The sequence below is a fragment of the Crassostrea angulata genome, chromosome 3, assembly GCF_025612915.1.
Source record: "Crassostrea angulata isolate pt1a10 chromosome 3, ASM2561291v2, whole genome shotgun sequence".
NCBI lineage: Eukaryota > Metazoa > Mollusca > Bivalvia > Ostreida > Ostreidae > Magallana > Magallana angulata.
Window position 1 is genome coordinate 21,638,224 of NC_069113.1, and position 14,627 is coordinate 21,652,850.

At 32.0% G+C, this 14,627-nt stretch overlaps 2 protein-coding genes across 3 annotated transcripts; one reads left to right on the forward strand and one right to left on the reverse strand.

Annotated features, from left to right (window-relative positions):
- Positions 1–32: 32 nt before the first annotated feature.
- LOC128177880 (thioredoxin-related transmembrane protein 1-like) lies at positions 33–9,912 on the reverse strand. 2 transcript variants are annotated; one of them, XM_052844779.1, is made up of 8 exons: positions 9,752–9,912; positions 6,889–7,004; positions 5,260–5,305; positions 3,544–3,672; positions 3,330–3,375; positions 3,042–3,143; positions 2,339–2,437; positions 33–2,168 (listed from the first exon to the last, which is right to left on the reverse strand). In XM_052844779.1, exons 1-8 carry the CDS (start codon positions 9,871–9,873, stop codon positions 2,052–2,054), a joined length of 777 nt encoding a protein of 258 aa, XP_052700739.1. In that variant the 5' UTR covers positions 9,874–9,912; the 3' UTR covers positions 33–2,051. The 2 variants fall into 2 exon arrangements, with proteins under 2 accessions (XP_052700739.1, XP_052700740.1); XM_052844780.1 differs by lacking the exon at positions 5,260–5,305 and adding an exon at positions 5,770–5,815.
- A 399-nt stretch (positions 9,913–10,311) lies between these two features.
- LOC128178277 (F-box only protein 28-like) lies at positions 10,312–13,880 on the forward strand. Its single transcript, XM_052845376.1, has 4 exons — positions 10,312–10,482; positions 10,825–11,073; positions 11,272–11,482; positions 11,792–13,880. Exons 1-4 carry the CDS (start codon positions 10,324–10,326, stop codon positions 12,322–12,324), a joined length of 1,152 nt encoding a protein of 383 aa, XP_052701336.1. The 5' UTR covers positions 10,312–10,323; the 3' UTR covers positions 12,325–13,880.
- The last annotated feature ends 747 nt before the right edge of the window (positions 13,881–14,627 follow it).

Here is a 14,627-nt window from a genome sequence, read left to right on the forward strand (position 1 = left end):
ATTTTACTGGGGGATTTCTCAAAATACGACAATTTAAAAATACGATACTTCGTAATTTTATTGAATCTTGCATAGAAAAGAATATAAAAAAAATGTTAATGCTTGTTATTTGTTTCATCTAAAAAAAAATAATAAAGAACTGAAAACAAAATGAATTGTTTAATTGTATTTACAGGTACACAATGACATGTTAATTAGTATAAAATGCATCAAAATAAGTAAATATGACAAGGTTATTTGGTTGGCATATGCTGTATCAGTTGAACATAAAAATCAATCCATTTCGGTTTAATAATCTAACTCCATGGAAATAAAAGGAAATAAATCTTAATTTCTGAATATGGTTGTCCATTCATTAAACTGTTAAATTTTGCAGGACACATTTCAAACGATTTTTTTAAGCAGAATCAGAGAATCAGGCAGAATGTAGGAAAAAAAGAAGACTAATGTAAAATATTTCTTAGAAGTCATCAGGGACGTATAAATTAACAGTTAGTATATATGTCCCTGAAGTCATCTACTACTTTTATGACACAATTCATATGTTCATGATCACCTTTTAAAAATTTTCTTCATGTATAAACAGTAGTAGAACACTCAACGGAATGGTTATTCATGAATTCATACTAGTAAAACGAGTACATTTCTAAGATGGAATAAAACTATTAAATACATTTTGGTATATGCCTATATGTACGGTAGATTGTGATATCACAGCCAAATGAAAAAAATTATGAACCATGATTTAAATTTAAGTTGAACTCACAACATTCTTCTCCAGCCATTGAGCAATGTTTTATTAAAAAAGATTTGTATTTTGGTATTTATTTCATTAATATCTTATTCAAAAAGATTTGTATTTTGGAATTTCTTTCATTAATGTTTTATTCAAAAAGATTTTGTATTTTGGTATTTCTTTCATTAATGTTTTATTCAAAAAGATTTGTATTTTGGTATTTCTTTTTGCTAAATCATCACAATAAAAAAATGACCTTATGCAATAAGAAAATAGCAGGGTAAATCAATGCAAAAAAACCCAAACTGAAACCACTTCAATCTATCAAGGATTTTTAAAATAAAAATTCAATCAGACCTAATTAACATTGGACTTCCATAGAGAAACATAACAATAACCAATGACCTTTCCTTTTCTTCTTCTGCAATTGATCTTGTCTGAGCTAATTGATAAATTGTTTTATTATCTTTACAATGCCTATGTTTCTTATAATATTTCCCAATTGAAAGCAATTAGTCTTCCTTGCCTGAAAAAACCCTTTTAAACAAGAACATAGACATATACCGGGATGGAAAAAAAAATCCAAGTTAGTCAAAACCAAAATACAAACACTCTATATTTTACACACACATTTTCAAAAATATGGCTACAATTGTACACAAATGCATGTATGCATTTATAAAATAACCTGTCAAATAATTGAAAGATGATGCTTTAATATGACTGCCAATTTTTCTTTTCTATAAATTGTGTATTTTAATGATAAATTAAAAGATGAAAGTGAACTAAAATATTCAGCAGCACAAATACATGTAAAGTGTCCTCCAAGTTAAAAAAAAAACAACACAGAAAACTGATTCAATCAAGTCTTATCATATCTGCTTTTAAAATACACATGGTAGCATGTATTGAGCCAACTTTCATATCACTACAAGTTAACATGCATTTAAAATCAACACTGTTTCATGTTAGGCACACTCACTCATTAAAAAAAAAATAAACAGAAATTAAAATATCAATGAAATGACCCTAAAATTTCGACTGCTACACTGTAAATCTAAAACTCCCAATTTCTATAAAAAAAAATTCCTAAAACACAGAAATTTGACTAACTGGAACTTGTAGAATATGAAGTAAAACGATAAAATCATCACATACAAATGCATTACACACATTTCAGTCCTCACACAAGAAGTTCAAAGCAATCGCAAATTACTAGAACCCCATCCTCCCTCCCTGCCTTCTAAACACATACACACTCCTTTCAAAATAAAGACCGATGTCACAATTAAAAATAATCTAATGTCTCTAATGCTCAATCTGCTTTCTTCACTCTCCTTCTTCTTGGTTTGGAGTCGCCATCTTTCTCTGTAGTTTTTGTGTCATCAATAATGTCTGTTTCCGATTCCTCTCCATCAGCATCTTCATCCTCCTGAAAAGAAGAAACAAGGAGGGAATATAATCAAATTTATTCACAGGGTTATTTTGCTACTTGAAGAATTTTATTACCCTCTAAATACAAGGACCTTGGAATGCACTTTTATGTACATCAATATATTTGTATAATTATGCATCTCTTGTCTTGATCAGGAGAAACTTTACCTTTTGCACCCCTTCTGCTGGGGGCCTTGGCTGGGGTTTCTCTTTGGGATTTGGGACATATTTGGATGGGAGCATCATGTCGCAGCAGAGCACAATTAACTGAAAGTGTACATAAAAATAAGTCAAGTAATAATCACTTCTTGTGGGTCATTCAAAGAATGCAATGTTATTACATGGTCAATCAAATATCTAATTATATTCAAAAACTCTTATCTACCCCAAGAAAAACTGCTAGTTTAGTAGATCTTTTTTATTTTTTGAGCCAGTGTGAACCCTTTATATCTACATGTATGTAATGTGTTATCCAAACCAAGTAGACCTTTTACAATTATGTATTCATTATATAATTAATAGGAGCCACATGAACATTGGTGAATTTTGTTAATGGAAAAATGGATAAAAGTTTTTATTGAACTTCTCTATTTTATGGAGAAAAAATACTTAAAAATTAAATTGAATTGATAAGAAACAGCATAAAGTTGTCTTTGAATAATGCAACAAGATTTCAAAATAGATACTCTAAGAATGCCCTAAGGACAGAATTTTAGTGTAGCATTCCACCTTTGGTAGACTGAATGACAGAAAGGACTAAAGCATTACCATAAGTCCCAAATCTTTGGTCTTTGGGGGTGATAAAAATACTTTAATAATAAAATTCTGTACTTTCTTTGTAGGTAAAACTAAATATCACATAAATGCTTACCAAACCAAGAATGAGTCCAAGTAGAATGGTTGCTATGGCAAAGATGACATAACAGGCCCATTCAGGTATCCCATACTCTTTTGTCATCATATTGTAAATATCCTGCAAAGAGAAACACGTACATGTCACAATAACCACACAAACAATTGTGAATCTCTGTTCACTCTTAAATATTTCTTTTTTAATGCACACATTGCTAATCATTACATTTGACCAGTTACAGGATCCATAAAAAGTACATGTATCAATATCAACTATCTGTATCAGTAGAAAGCCTTTAAACCTTACCCTGACAGCCATTGCAGCTTTGAAGAACTGGCCCAGAGCAGCCATTCTGAAAGAGAGAAGCTATCTGCTGTATTACACTGTAACATCACATAACATTAGCATAATGTCAGGAAAAACATTTAGTGATTCAGTAACATTTGAATGTAATATAAAGAGGCAATAATCTTTATAATCAATTCAAAGAAGGTTAGAAAACAAACTGAAATGTACTTACTGCACAGAAGCTGGGGAGAAGTACCATGGGATGGGGTCCAACTCCTCCCATTTCTTGTCGTCTACAAAACTGACCAGTTCTGTTTCTTTTCTCCCGCCCTTGTACTGACGGAACTGCCCATTCTTAATGCTACAGAGAAAGAAAGAGGGGGATGCTAGTTGTGGAATTCAATGTGAAATCTGACACAAATATAATCAATTTTTCTATAATATGAAAGGTTTGTTTTATTTTTAATTAGTATACACTGATCATAAAACATGGCATTTTACATTTGATAATAAAAATTACTAATACATGTTTATGTTGTACTTTTTAGACTTATTTTACGACGAGATTACGTTATAATATATAGTTAGATATTAATATTAGATCATTAAAACATATTAGAAGCGCTACGCTGTATATATTGTAATGGCTTAGGTATTGTTGTGTAAATATCCTTTTAGTGTACAATCTTCAAAGTAAGAAAAACATATATATTCTAAGGGAACAATGGACTTGGACTTTGACTCATCAACAATTTTGTACAATGATATATGCTGCTGGTTGGTATATAATCTATACAAATACTCATTGAATACATGTATATCTACTGCTTTTTGACAGTGCATACAATAAGATTACAGTTAAAGTAGATCCAGTGTTCTGTGATGTCATACTTTATCGTAAAACTTTGAATTCTTAAAAATTTGTGCAAGATAGTTTTATATATTTTATGTGAATAGAATCACATGGAAGTAACTAGAATTACTGTTAAGTTCAAGATATTTTCGCAGCTTGATTTCATCCTAAATATTAAATTTTTATATATTTTATCTTTGCTAAGGGGAAATAACTCTTTTTCTGACCTTTCTCTTAGTTGTATGTCTAAATGCTATAATTTTTCTCATCCCAACAATTAATTTTAAAATATGTTTGTGGTTATACTTTTCTGACACCGTAGACAATAAAATTAAACTAGATAAACAAGTTTCTGCCTACAAATATTTCACTTTAAACAAAAAAATACGGTTTTCTGATGCTAAATCATGCTTTAGTTCATGTTTATCTGACATCTCAAAAAGTGTGATGACATGTATATTTTTTCTAATAATTGATGAAATTTAAGTCTATTAAATTGAAATCAGTTCTGTTTTTCAACTTTCATCAGATAGTTTTAAGAGTATGGAGTTACCTTAAATACATTTGTTTTATTATTTAAGCATCTATAAAATGAAATACCGGTATGTTGATTGTCTACTACTTTTGTATTTAAGCAAAAACCAGAAACAGCTAGTCCACACAGAACAAACAAATAGAAAGAAAGAGTGATTTGTTGACCTTTGCCCTCATTTTTTTTAATCTTAAAAAAAGAGACCAATTTTTATAATGATGATTAAATAGTATAAATTAAAAACAAGTGTACTTTATAGAGTAAGAAGATAATCCACTTATTGTACTTTATACAGGAAGATTAGCTACTACAAAGTCCAAAAGTGAAAATGTGTGTTATCTTAGTGTTAGCTTAGGTCATATATAGCTAAGAGATATCAAAACCTTTTACTGTTTAAAATGTGAAAGTGTTGAAAAGTACCGGTACTGTTATTCATCTAACGAAAAAATACACAGAAAGAAGTACTTTAAATTTCACAATATTAATACTCTCTGGGGGCATAGAGAACTTCTATGGTAAACAATTTTCATGCAATTTGGAGCACAGGACAGATGTTGACTTACTGATATAGAGAAGGGAGGGATGAAACCAGGAATCTCCCACTGAGACCTAAAAATAGAGGGCAAAGGTCAAAATGTTGAACATAGAACAGTGTCACGTGCACATTGTTCCTGGCAAGACATACTGATTAGTGTAAGCATGAAATGCAAACCTTTGTAAACATATACATTTCATGAAGATATATTTTTCCATACCTGACAAGTAGGTATATAATTATCTTCATGTTTTGTAGAATAATGTTTTAAAGGCTTCCAGATATTGTAAAATTAAATGCATTGCTGACATGACTATCAAATGAAGAACAGCTTTAAATCTTGATCAAAATTACATTCAATTCTAATGGAATGTATGGGTTTTTTTTCTACTTCTGATTTGATACTCATGTCAAAATTATTAATAAAAGCCACAAAAATATGTAAAACGGCACAAAAAAGTCAAAAGTAATGAAAGAAAAAGGTACAATATATGTAAATTAAACCTCATTATTGCACTCACTACCTATCCAAACTTACTGGTAAATTGACGGTAAAGATGCAGTCAAAAATCTTCCAAGCAAACCTGTAATTGAAGCGAGAGATTTCCTCCACTTTTAAAGACACTCCTTTTGTTCTCACTTGTAGACCAGTTCAAATATTGCCTTGGAGACATTTGCTTTTTACAAAATCAGATAAATTCTTCAAATAGCAACTGAAGCTTTTTATTGTCTCTATTGATATCTATTACAAATTGATATGACAGTAGCATTTCAACTTAGAAGAGAATTTGTTTAATCGACCCATTTTTTGTTTTCCAAACTGACTCTCTCTGCACACAATAGGTTGGACAAACCCTCCTTTTCAGAGATTAATCTCCCATTTGATGACCATTAACCAATGTCAAACATATTTTCTACTGACCAAAAAGCAGTAAAATCTTGTGCATTAATTCAATTAATGCAATAACTCTATATTTCTATAATATAATCTTAAATTTACTTCTTAAATCAAAACCCTTTTTAAATAATTTTAAATGTGTAAATTTCCTGTGCGCAAACTCAACTTATGGGAATTACATCACTGAAAGGAAAAGGTACGTGTCCAACTTTTTCAAAGTATTCACAGGTTGGGCACAGCTCACCAATGTGATGTTTTAATCCTTGTTGGTGGACAATCTCCTGCAAGGTACCCTTCATTTAAGTTTCATTTTTTTTAGGAAAAAAGTGCATCATGTCAATTAACAAGGCATGTGTACTTCATAAATTAATCTTCCTTTTTAAAAAATCTGATGGATTAATTTTTGCACCAAGGCATTCAAAAAAGATAAAATGTGTATACATCTGTAAACTTCCAAATTATCAATCCAATTTTTTTCTCAAAAGGACGGACTTAATTTTAAATCAGGCATAGCCTCTTTCTTGAGATTCTCTACTTTTGATCACTTTCATTCAATTATGTGAAAAACAAATTTACACTCATTAGAGCCATTGAATGATAAATAATGATTTTCAAAGATGTACATCAGGTGCTCAATTTTTTAATCATGTTTGTTTGGCAAAGAACGGGTACCATACAGGCAATTTACCACCATATTCAAGTAAAACCTCCAAACGGTCGGGCTGTGTCAAACCTGATAAACAACAATCAAATACTGGCCTGGGTTTTCTGTTACATCCACTACTCCTACTTTAATATCCAAATCTTTACTCCAGTCAGAAAATTTGTCCCATGTTTCTACAAATCCTCTGCAAGCTGGACACCAAGGAGCCATACTAGGAAATAAAAATAAATTGAAAAGCACATCTTCATTCAACAATGATTGTTAGGCTGTTAGCTGCAGAATTGTATCTCCATGGGAAATTTGGGTTGATGGACCAAGGAGCTGTAAATATAGTTTAATTCATACAATATACTGTATATATTTATTGCACACAAAAAGGTTGCCCACTGTTTGGGACAAACTAAACTATATCAGGAATTTATTCCGTGAATATTTTATTGCCGAAAATTTCCGAGATATTTCAGTTAAGATGTCATTACTTTACTTGCCTCTGGGTATCTCTGAAACACTTTCACCAGTCCAGTAAAGTGTATTGGTGTGGGTTTTTTGGTATCAGGAGAAAACGTACCCAGGAGAAAACGTACCCAAACTCTAGGGTTCGTTTTCTCCAGGAGAAAACGTACCCGGGTACGTTTTCTCCTGGAGAAAACGTACCCTATGAAAATCATAATTATACTACTTAATAGTTTTTAATACTTTTAAATACTATTTTGCATAATAAATATACAGAAATGTAAGAAATTCATAGATAAATAAATTTAATACTTTATAATTTTGACTGTTGAATGTTACATCTCTTAGTATTTTCCATATATATGAATCAAACAAATATTTAAAAGACTTGGACTTGGTTTTATTAAGCAACTTTGTTTTATAGATAATTTTCAAAAAAATGTTTTAAAAAACGCGATATCGACTTCTGGAGATACTCATCATTTAGTTCTCCAAATGAGATTGCAATAAAAACTAATTATTTAACGATTTCGTTTATGGCGGATTAATTGTCCACTAATTAAACTGCTCAGGCCACGTTCATGTATGTGTATGTTACAAATTATTGTCTTAATAATCTAAGTATACGTGACCATGGTGACTATGCATTTAAAATCTAAAGCAACAAATGATACAAATGTTCATTGTATATTTTATTTCATTTAAGAATATCTATGAAAACCATTATTTATTATTTCCATAGGGTACGTTTCCTCCTGGAGAAAACATACCCTATAAATTGGGTACGTTTTCTCCTGGGTACGTTTTCTCCTGGGTACGTTTTTTTCCAGCATTCGGTTTTTTTTTTTTATCAAAGATGGTGACTTTTGATCCTGACATGAATTTAACAAAATTCACTTTCCGAGGTTGGTTAGGGTGTTTAGGAAAATGTTTGAGGCAAGTAAAGTGGTGAATCAGTAGAAAATCTCTTAAGAAATTCGCTACACGATCAAAGCCCCCTACACCACATCGGGTTTTCGATCAAATACTCCTCAATTCACACGTGAGTTGGTTTTCTTTTATAAATGTAGATTCTCTATTCACATGGAATGATTTTGGATGAAAAAAACTTGGAAGTTCTGCGGTGGGATTCGAAATTTTTAATTAAATACCCTGAAAATAATACGTCGCGCATTCCCCACCTGCATATTGTTTTGAGTTTGAGCTTTTCCAGAGATATCTCAACTCCCGGCCATGTTACAAGAGGTAGTTTATCAATAATCTGTCTTCTGTGCGATACTTTTGGTTTTAATTAAATGTAATAAGTCTGTGAATACTTGATGACCTACTTTCACTGCTTCAAAATCACAGCCCCCGTGTTACACGATCACGGCCCCCTTTATGTGGGATTCCACAAGGTGAAATTGTTCGATAATCTCACAGGACCCCACATTGTTTATAATACCGAGCGCAGCGAGAGGCGGGCAAAGCCCGCCTCGCGAAGCGAGGATTAATGGTAACACGTATATATAAGAAAATCATTGAAAAATGAAAGTTGAATCAGGGGTACTAAGGCCAAAAAAAATTTCTTCCAGCCATGGGCGCCGCCATATTGGCAGCCATTTTGTTTTTAAAAAGTTAATTCGATAATTGTTTGACCGGTACTTATCGATGTTTGTTGCCCCTAAACTCGATTAAAATGTTCCAGTATTTAAATAGAAGGTAATTTGAATTAAAAGAAATAAAAGAGGACACCAGATAAGTTTCAAAAGTGCTTTAATCAAGAAACACGACTAGTTCTGTGTATGTCTTATCAAATTATTAGATGGAAAATAAAAATATTAAGATCAGGTTACTGAAATTTTAGATACTGAATAAAGTATTCATATTTATTACCGCGGCATTTATATGAACTAAATTGATAAACAATGAAAGAAGAAATTTAAAAAAAGTTCGGAATAACGTAACTCTCTTCGGCTATTTCCGAAGACAAAACGTGTACGTTTTACGTCTGAAACATGACGTCATAATGTAGACTGAGCACGCGACATTTAGTTAAATTTTGGCTAATGATTTGAGTAGGCAACCAGGCGGATCCTACTGTGTGCGTTTCAAATAAATTTTGTTTTACACAAAACAAACTGCACTGCGCTCGGTCCAACGGTCACACCGTTTACATATTATATAAAACATCCGAAAATAGAGGTAATGTCTCTTTAACAAAACATATATAATAAACATAGGCCGAAACGACTAAGGCCGAAACTACTAGGGTCCGAACATATCTTGGGTCGAACGGGGGGGGGAAGGCCGAAACGACTAGAAAACTGCGAGAGTTGCTTATCCTGTATGTTTATACGTCCCTGTTTTGAAATATCGGTACTGTACAGAAATGTTGTTATATGGCTAAGAACAACTGTCAATATATATAAAAAAAAAAAAAAAAACATTCTTGACAATTATCTATGACGTGTTCTTGTGTTCATGGGTTTCAACAAGTTCAACAAATCCATTACACAGACTTACAATTCCAACATCCACTCTCCTTCGAGAACATCGGACCAATTATCTTCCGTCACTTCAATTGGTTTACACTGTGTTTGTGAGAAGAACAGGATTGTAACAGAAACAAACAAAACGTGAAACATTTTTCCTGATTGAGTGAGTGATTCGTGTGCTCGCGCTTCCTTTCCTACTGCAATGGGTTTAGATTAAAAAGAACTACTATCCCGATCTGAATATTTCAACTTGTTTTAACAAAAATATGTTAAAGTTATTTGATAAAATGTTACAAATTGCTTTTATCTCTTGATATTGTTTTTGCTCTTTAGATTCCATGAATAAAGTAATTAGTATGACCAGTTTAAAAAATGATTATAAAAAAGAATTTTTACATTAGGCCTTTACTATACTTTTCTTACAATATTCAGTAATTCCATCACAAATATTTATAAAAACTAAATCATCTTATGCTTAATCTAGTTAATATTTATATAACTAACATTTAAATGTTCAAGTCGATAAAGGCGATTTTTCTGCATTTTATTCTTCAAAATTGCCTACTACTTATACCCTTTGCGGGTTTTAGTTGCGTCAAAATGGCATCCAACCTCTTTTCAGATGAAACATATGAGGAGAAAATGGAACGCGTAGAGGAAAACGAGAAACAAGTCATTATTTTGACGCAGTTACCAGAGGAAATAATTGAGAAAATTCTAACCTCGCTGTCTTACAACGATTTGGCAGAAATACGCGGCGTAAGTCTCCATATAAACTTCCTGGTGATTGACATTTTGCCAACAGCTGATCAACATATCGCTAAATCTAATGTCACTTTTATATGACTTTATAGTTTATGACAGGAGGAAAGGTTATGGTAAAGCCTAATAAAACTAACTCAAATTCATTTTTAGAGGAGTTTATTTTGTTGATTTAATTTTTAACTGGAATTTATGCTCTCGATCTCTCTCTCTCTCTGGAAAAGAATATGGTTATTGTCAGCTAATGGTTGGCAATGATTAGAGATGTGTAACAAAAAAGAAAGAATTAAATAGCCAAATTTGTTTTTCCTAAAAGTGAATCAATCTTAAATATTCCAGGTTTGCCAGATTTTCAACAAATGTTGTGAGCAACTCTTGAACTCTGGATTCTCAAAGATAGACAAACTTCATGCTCAGATACAGAAGCAGGTGAAAAGTCAGCTACCAAGGCGAGAATCAGAAAGGCGGAATCATCCTTTAGCTCGACATGTTGACATTTTGTCTGCCATTGAAACACGGTTATCTCTACTTGGAATGACTTATATGAGATACATTGACATGGGTCTTTGTTGTTTCATTCCTGGCAAGGTAAAATGGCATATTTTTGCTCATACAAGAACAGAAATTTCAGTTGGTAAAACTTTGTGATTTTCTTTGAAAATATGCTTGAATATAAGTTTTTTAGAGAGGGGTTCGAAGAAGAAAAGATTTATTGAAATGTAAACAAAATCAGAGGGACATAATCTGATAATCTTAAATACATGTTTACTGAAAATTTTTCAACAGGTTCTTGATGAATTGCTGAGAATTCTAAACACATTGAAATACCCTCAACAACCCCCTAGAGCCCATGAATTTTTACAAGAACTTAGAGACATTTCTTCAATGGCCATGGAGCATTTTGAGGAAAAAATTGCTCCATCACTTAAGACTAAAATGCCTGCTGTCACACTTCCATATCCATTTTCTGATTGTTCAAGCAGAGAACAAAGTCCAGGTAATGTAATAGGTTTTATTTTATTATTTTTTTTTGTTAGAGAGAGTACTTTCTGATTATATCATTGATTAAATTGCATGATCATGATGTTATTTGGTTGCTGTGTATCCTTAATATAATGATTTAGAGATGATTGATATACATGTATATATTTTCCAAGTTATATTTTTGTGTACTTTCATCTGCAACAGTCTTATGATAGTGATTGTTATTCTGATTTTTTTAGTTCAAAAAGAAATTAAATTTTAATATATGATATACCAGTTATAAAAAACAAACATATGAAATAGCTTGTCTTTTTTTTTATAGGTCCGTCTGTGAAAGTGGTCACAATAAATGATGCTGGGGCATTTAGAGGAAACTCTGTGAGGCATGAACTGTCAAGACTAACAAACCAAGTTAGAGGACTTCAAGCAAATTTACAACAACAGAGAAAAGAGCTCACAGACACCAAAGTTCGCAGTGTGGAACAGCGCAAAAAAGTGGTGGAGTTGGAGAGGAAGTTACAGATCCAGGGCAAAACTGTACTGGAACACGAGCAGAAGCTGCACAGTCAGCATGCGCTGATATCGGAACAGAGCCAGACAATTAGTGATCTGAGCAAAAAGATTCTGGAATTCGATCAGAAGTTTGCGGATGTGTACTCGGAGCTGACTAGACTTAAAGGTGATAGTGACAGCTGTTTGAGTTCACAGTCCTCGAATGCATCGATCCTGGCGGCATGCACTAATAGCAGTATTGGTGAACTGGGATTGGAGAGTAAGGAAAAAAGAGACTCGCTGAAAAGGAGATCTCTACGGGATGGAAGTGGTGAATTGTGTAAGAAACAGAGAAAATTTTGAATAGAGTGAGATAGATTGAAAAGAGGATGAATATTGTATACTAGAATCAAATTTATATAACGTACATATATATATTTTTTTTCACCATAGCGTTTTATCTGTGGAGTGAAACTTTCTAGTTTTTACTTCTCTATAAATTTGACTTAAATGAACATTCTGATGCAGAATCTGTGTGCATGAATGCATAATAGACTTTCAGAAAATCGTTGATAAAAACTGTGTTAAAGGTTTGTCATTTCAATTAGTACAAATAAAAATGTCTGTTTATGATTTTTTAAATCTTTATTTTAAATGTCATGTGGTGATAGAAAAAAAAAATGTTCACTGTGATTGCAATAGGATAAACAATGTATTCTTCAGCATCATAGAGTACAGACCTTGAAAACATTTAAACTGATTAACCCCACTGCCTGCTGTTTTGTAATTTGTTGCAAAAGTAAACATTCGGTAGATAGAGTGTGTGAAATGGACTAATTTTGAAGATTTCAAAGACAAGAAGAGGCCTGATGGAAATTGCCAAAACTTGTACTTATTCGTGTGTTACTGTGGCATAGTATGTGATAAATGAATAATTTAAAGGGAAGCATGTTAAGTAAGAATGAAGCATTTGTTGTTGTTGATTTAGATATTTTGTTTATCAAAGTAACTCATTTATTTGTTTATAAGTCTTACACGTACATTTATATGCAATTGTTCTCATATTGTAGTCGTACGTGGTACTGTGGATTCCTTATTAAACGTGAGGAATTAATACCCTCGTAAAATTGGCAGAAGCATTGCAGATTTTTAAATCTCGCTTTTATTGTTCAGCATTTGTGATCTATATGAAATTTGAACAAAAATGTGGCGCACAGGATTTAATATTCTTGCAATTTAATAGAAAACGGCTGAATCATGGAATTAAATACACTGAACTTGCGTAAAATAAGGAATCTACAGTATAATATGTGTGTGTGTTTTTTGTTTTTGTATTAGTCTTGTTGAGCTTCATTCTTTTTGTTTTGATAAATTATAACTTAGAACAGAAGAATAGATAACAGATGATCAACCCAACCACTCTATAGTATATACATGTATCTTGATTTACCCTTTCACTATTGCAAATTCATGTACATGTATTTGTTGATGTAGGTTGTTAAAGTACATGTAGATCAGTTTATATTCTATTGTCAATTCATTTCTCCATTATTAAATACATTATGATATTATTTTTCCTAGAAGTATTAATGTACACATTTTTAACAGTAACTTTAGTTCATTTGATATTGATCAGAATAATTTTTTTGGCCCCAGATAGTGACATTATTAAGATAGTACATGTGTTTAAAGGCATGTCACATGTACATAGTTTTGGTTGATTGATTAAAACATTACAGAAGCAATGCATTTGAATATTTAGTAATGTGTGGACTAAAAAACTTAATTAAGTAGTTCCCGATTTTGTGTCTTTTGCAGTTAATTATCAATTGATTTCTTGCATTTTAGTTTTTAAGAATGTATTTTGTGTACTTGTATGTTGCCAAATTGCAAATGTGAAATAAAATTATTTGAGTTGTTTTGATTTTTGGGTCAGCTGAGTTACTGGGAGAAGTGGGGAGGGGGTATTACATTGGTCATGTACAATAATATACGCATTTACTTTTAAGTTACCGAGAGAAGTGGGGAGGGGGTATTACATTGGTCATGTACAATAATATACGCATTTACTTTTAAGTTACCGAGAGAAGTGGGGAGGGGGTATTACATTGGTCATGTACAATAATATATGCATTTACTTTTAAGATTTTCTTACCTATCATACAAGGCAAACTAAGTACTGAACATCTTCAGGATTATGTAAGGAGTGTGTGGAGGAAAACTACATGTAAATGCATGATTATGATGTCCATGAATCCCTCTATCAAAATTGTGAAAATCATGACCCCCTGGGCCTGGGATTCAGGTCCTGGGGTTTGGCCAATAGGCCATATAGTGAAAATGTATTAAATCCTGGAAAATCTTCATCTCTACTCCCATATATATTTGAGAAAAACTAAAGGCATAGTTACTTGCTAGAAATTTCACAGTTTAGGTAGATGCCTCCATAAATATTATAATAAAATATCAAAATCGTTCAGAAAAAACCAGGAAAAACATCAGATACTTTGGAACATCAAACAAGTATAAATGTGATAACTTTATCTTACTCTGGCAATTAAATTATTCAATCGCCATTCTCACTCATGGGGGTCAGAAATTTCCTTTCAATGATTGAAAGGAAGGTAGTCTGTTTATTTTCTCCATCCTTGGTCACCCTTTAAATC

What these genes read in the sequence shown, in the direction of transcription:
- LOC128177880 (XM_052844779.1), bottom strand. Translation starts at nt 9,873, where the DNA reads ATGTTTCACGTTTTGTTTGTTTCTGTTACAATCCTGTTCTTCTCACAA. An exon ending in AAGCTGCAATGGCTGTCAGG is followed by an intron (nt 3,144 to 3,329) that starts GTAAGGTTTAAA and finishes TTCTCTTTGCAG; the next exon opens with GATATTTACAATATGATGAC. An exon ending in TTGGACTCATTCTTGGTTTG is followed by an intron (nt 2,438 to 3,041) that starts GTAAGCATTTAT and finishes GTACACTTTCAG; the next exon opens with TTAATTGTGCTCTGCTGCGA.
- LOC128178277 (XM_052845376.1), top strand. Translation starts at nt 10,324, where the DNA reads ATGGCATCCAACCTCTTTTCAGATGAAACATATGAGGAGAAAATGGAA. An exon ending in ATTTGGCAGAAATACGCGGC is followed by an intron (nt 10,483 to 10,824) that starts GTAAGTCTCCAT and finishes TAAATATTCCAG; the next exon opens with GTTTGCCAGATTTTCAACAA. An exon ending in GTTGTTTCATTCCTGGCAAG is followed by an intron (nt 11,074 to 11,271) that starts GTAAAATGGCAT and finishes ATTTTTCAACAG; the next exon opens with GTTCTTGATGAATTGCTGAG.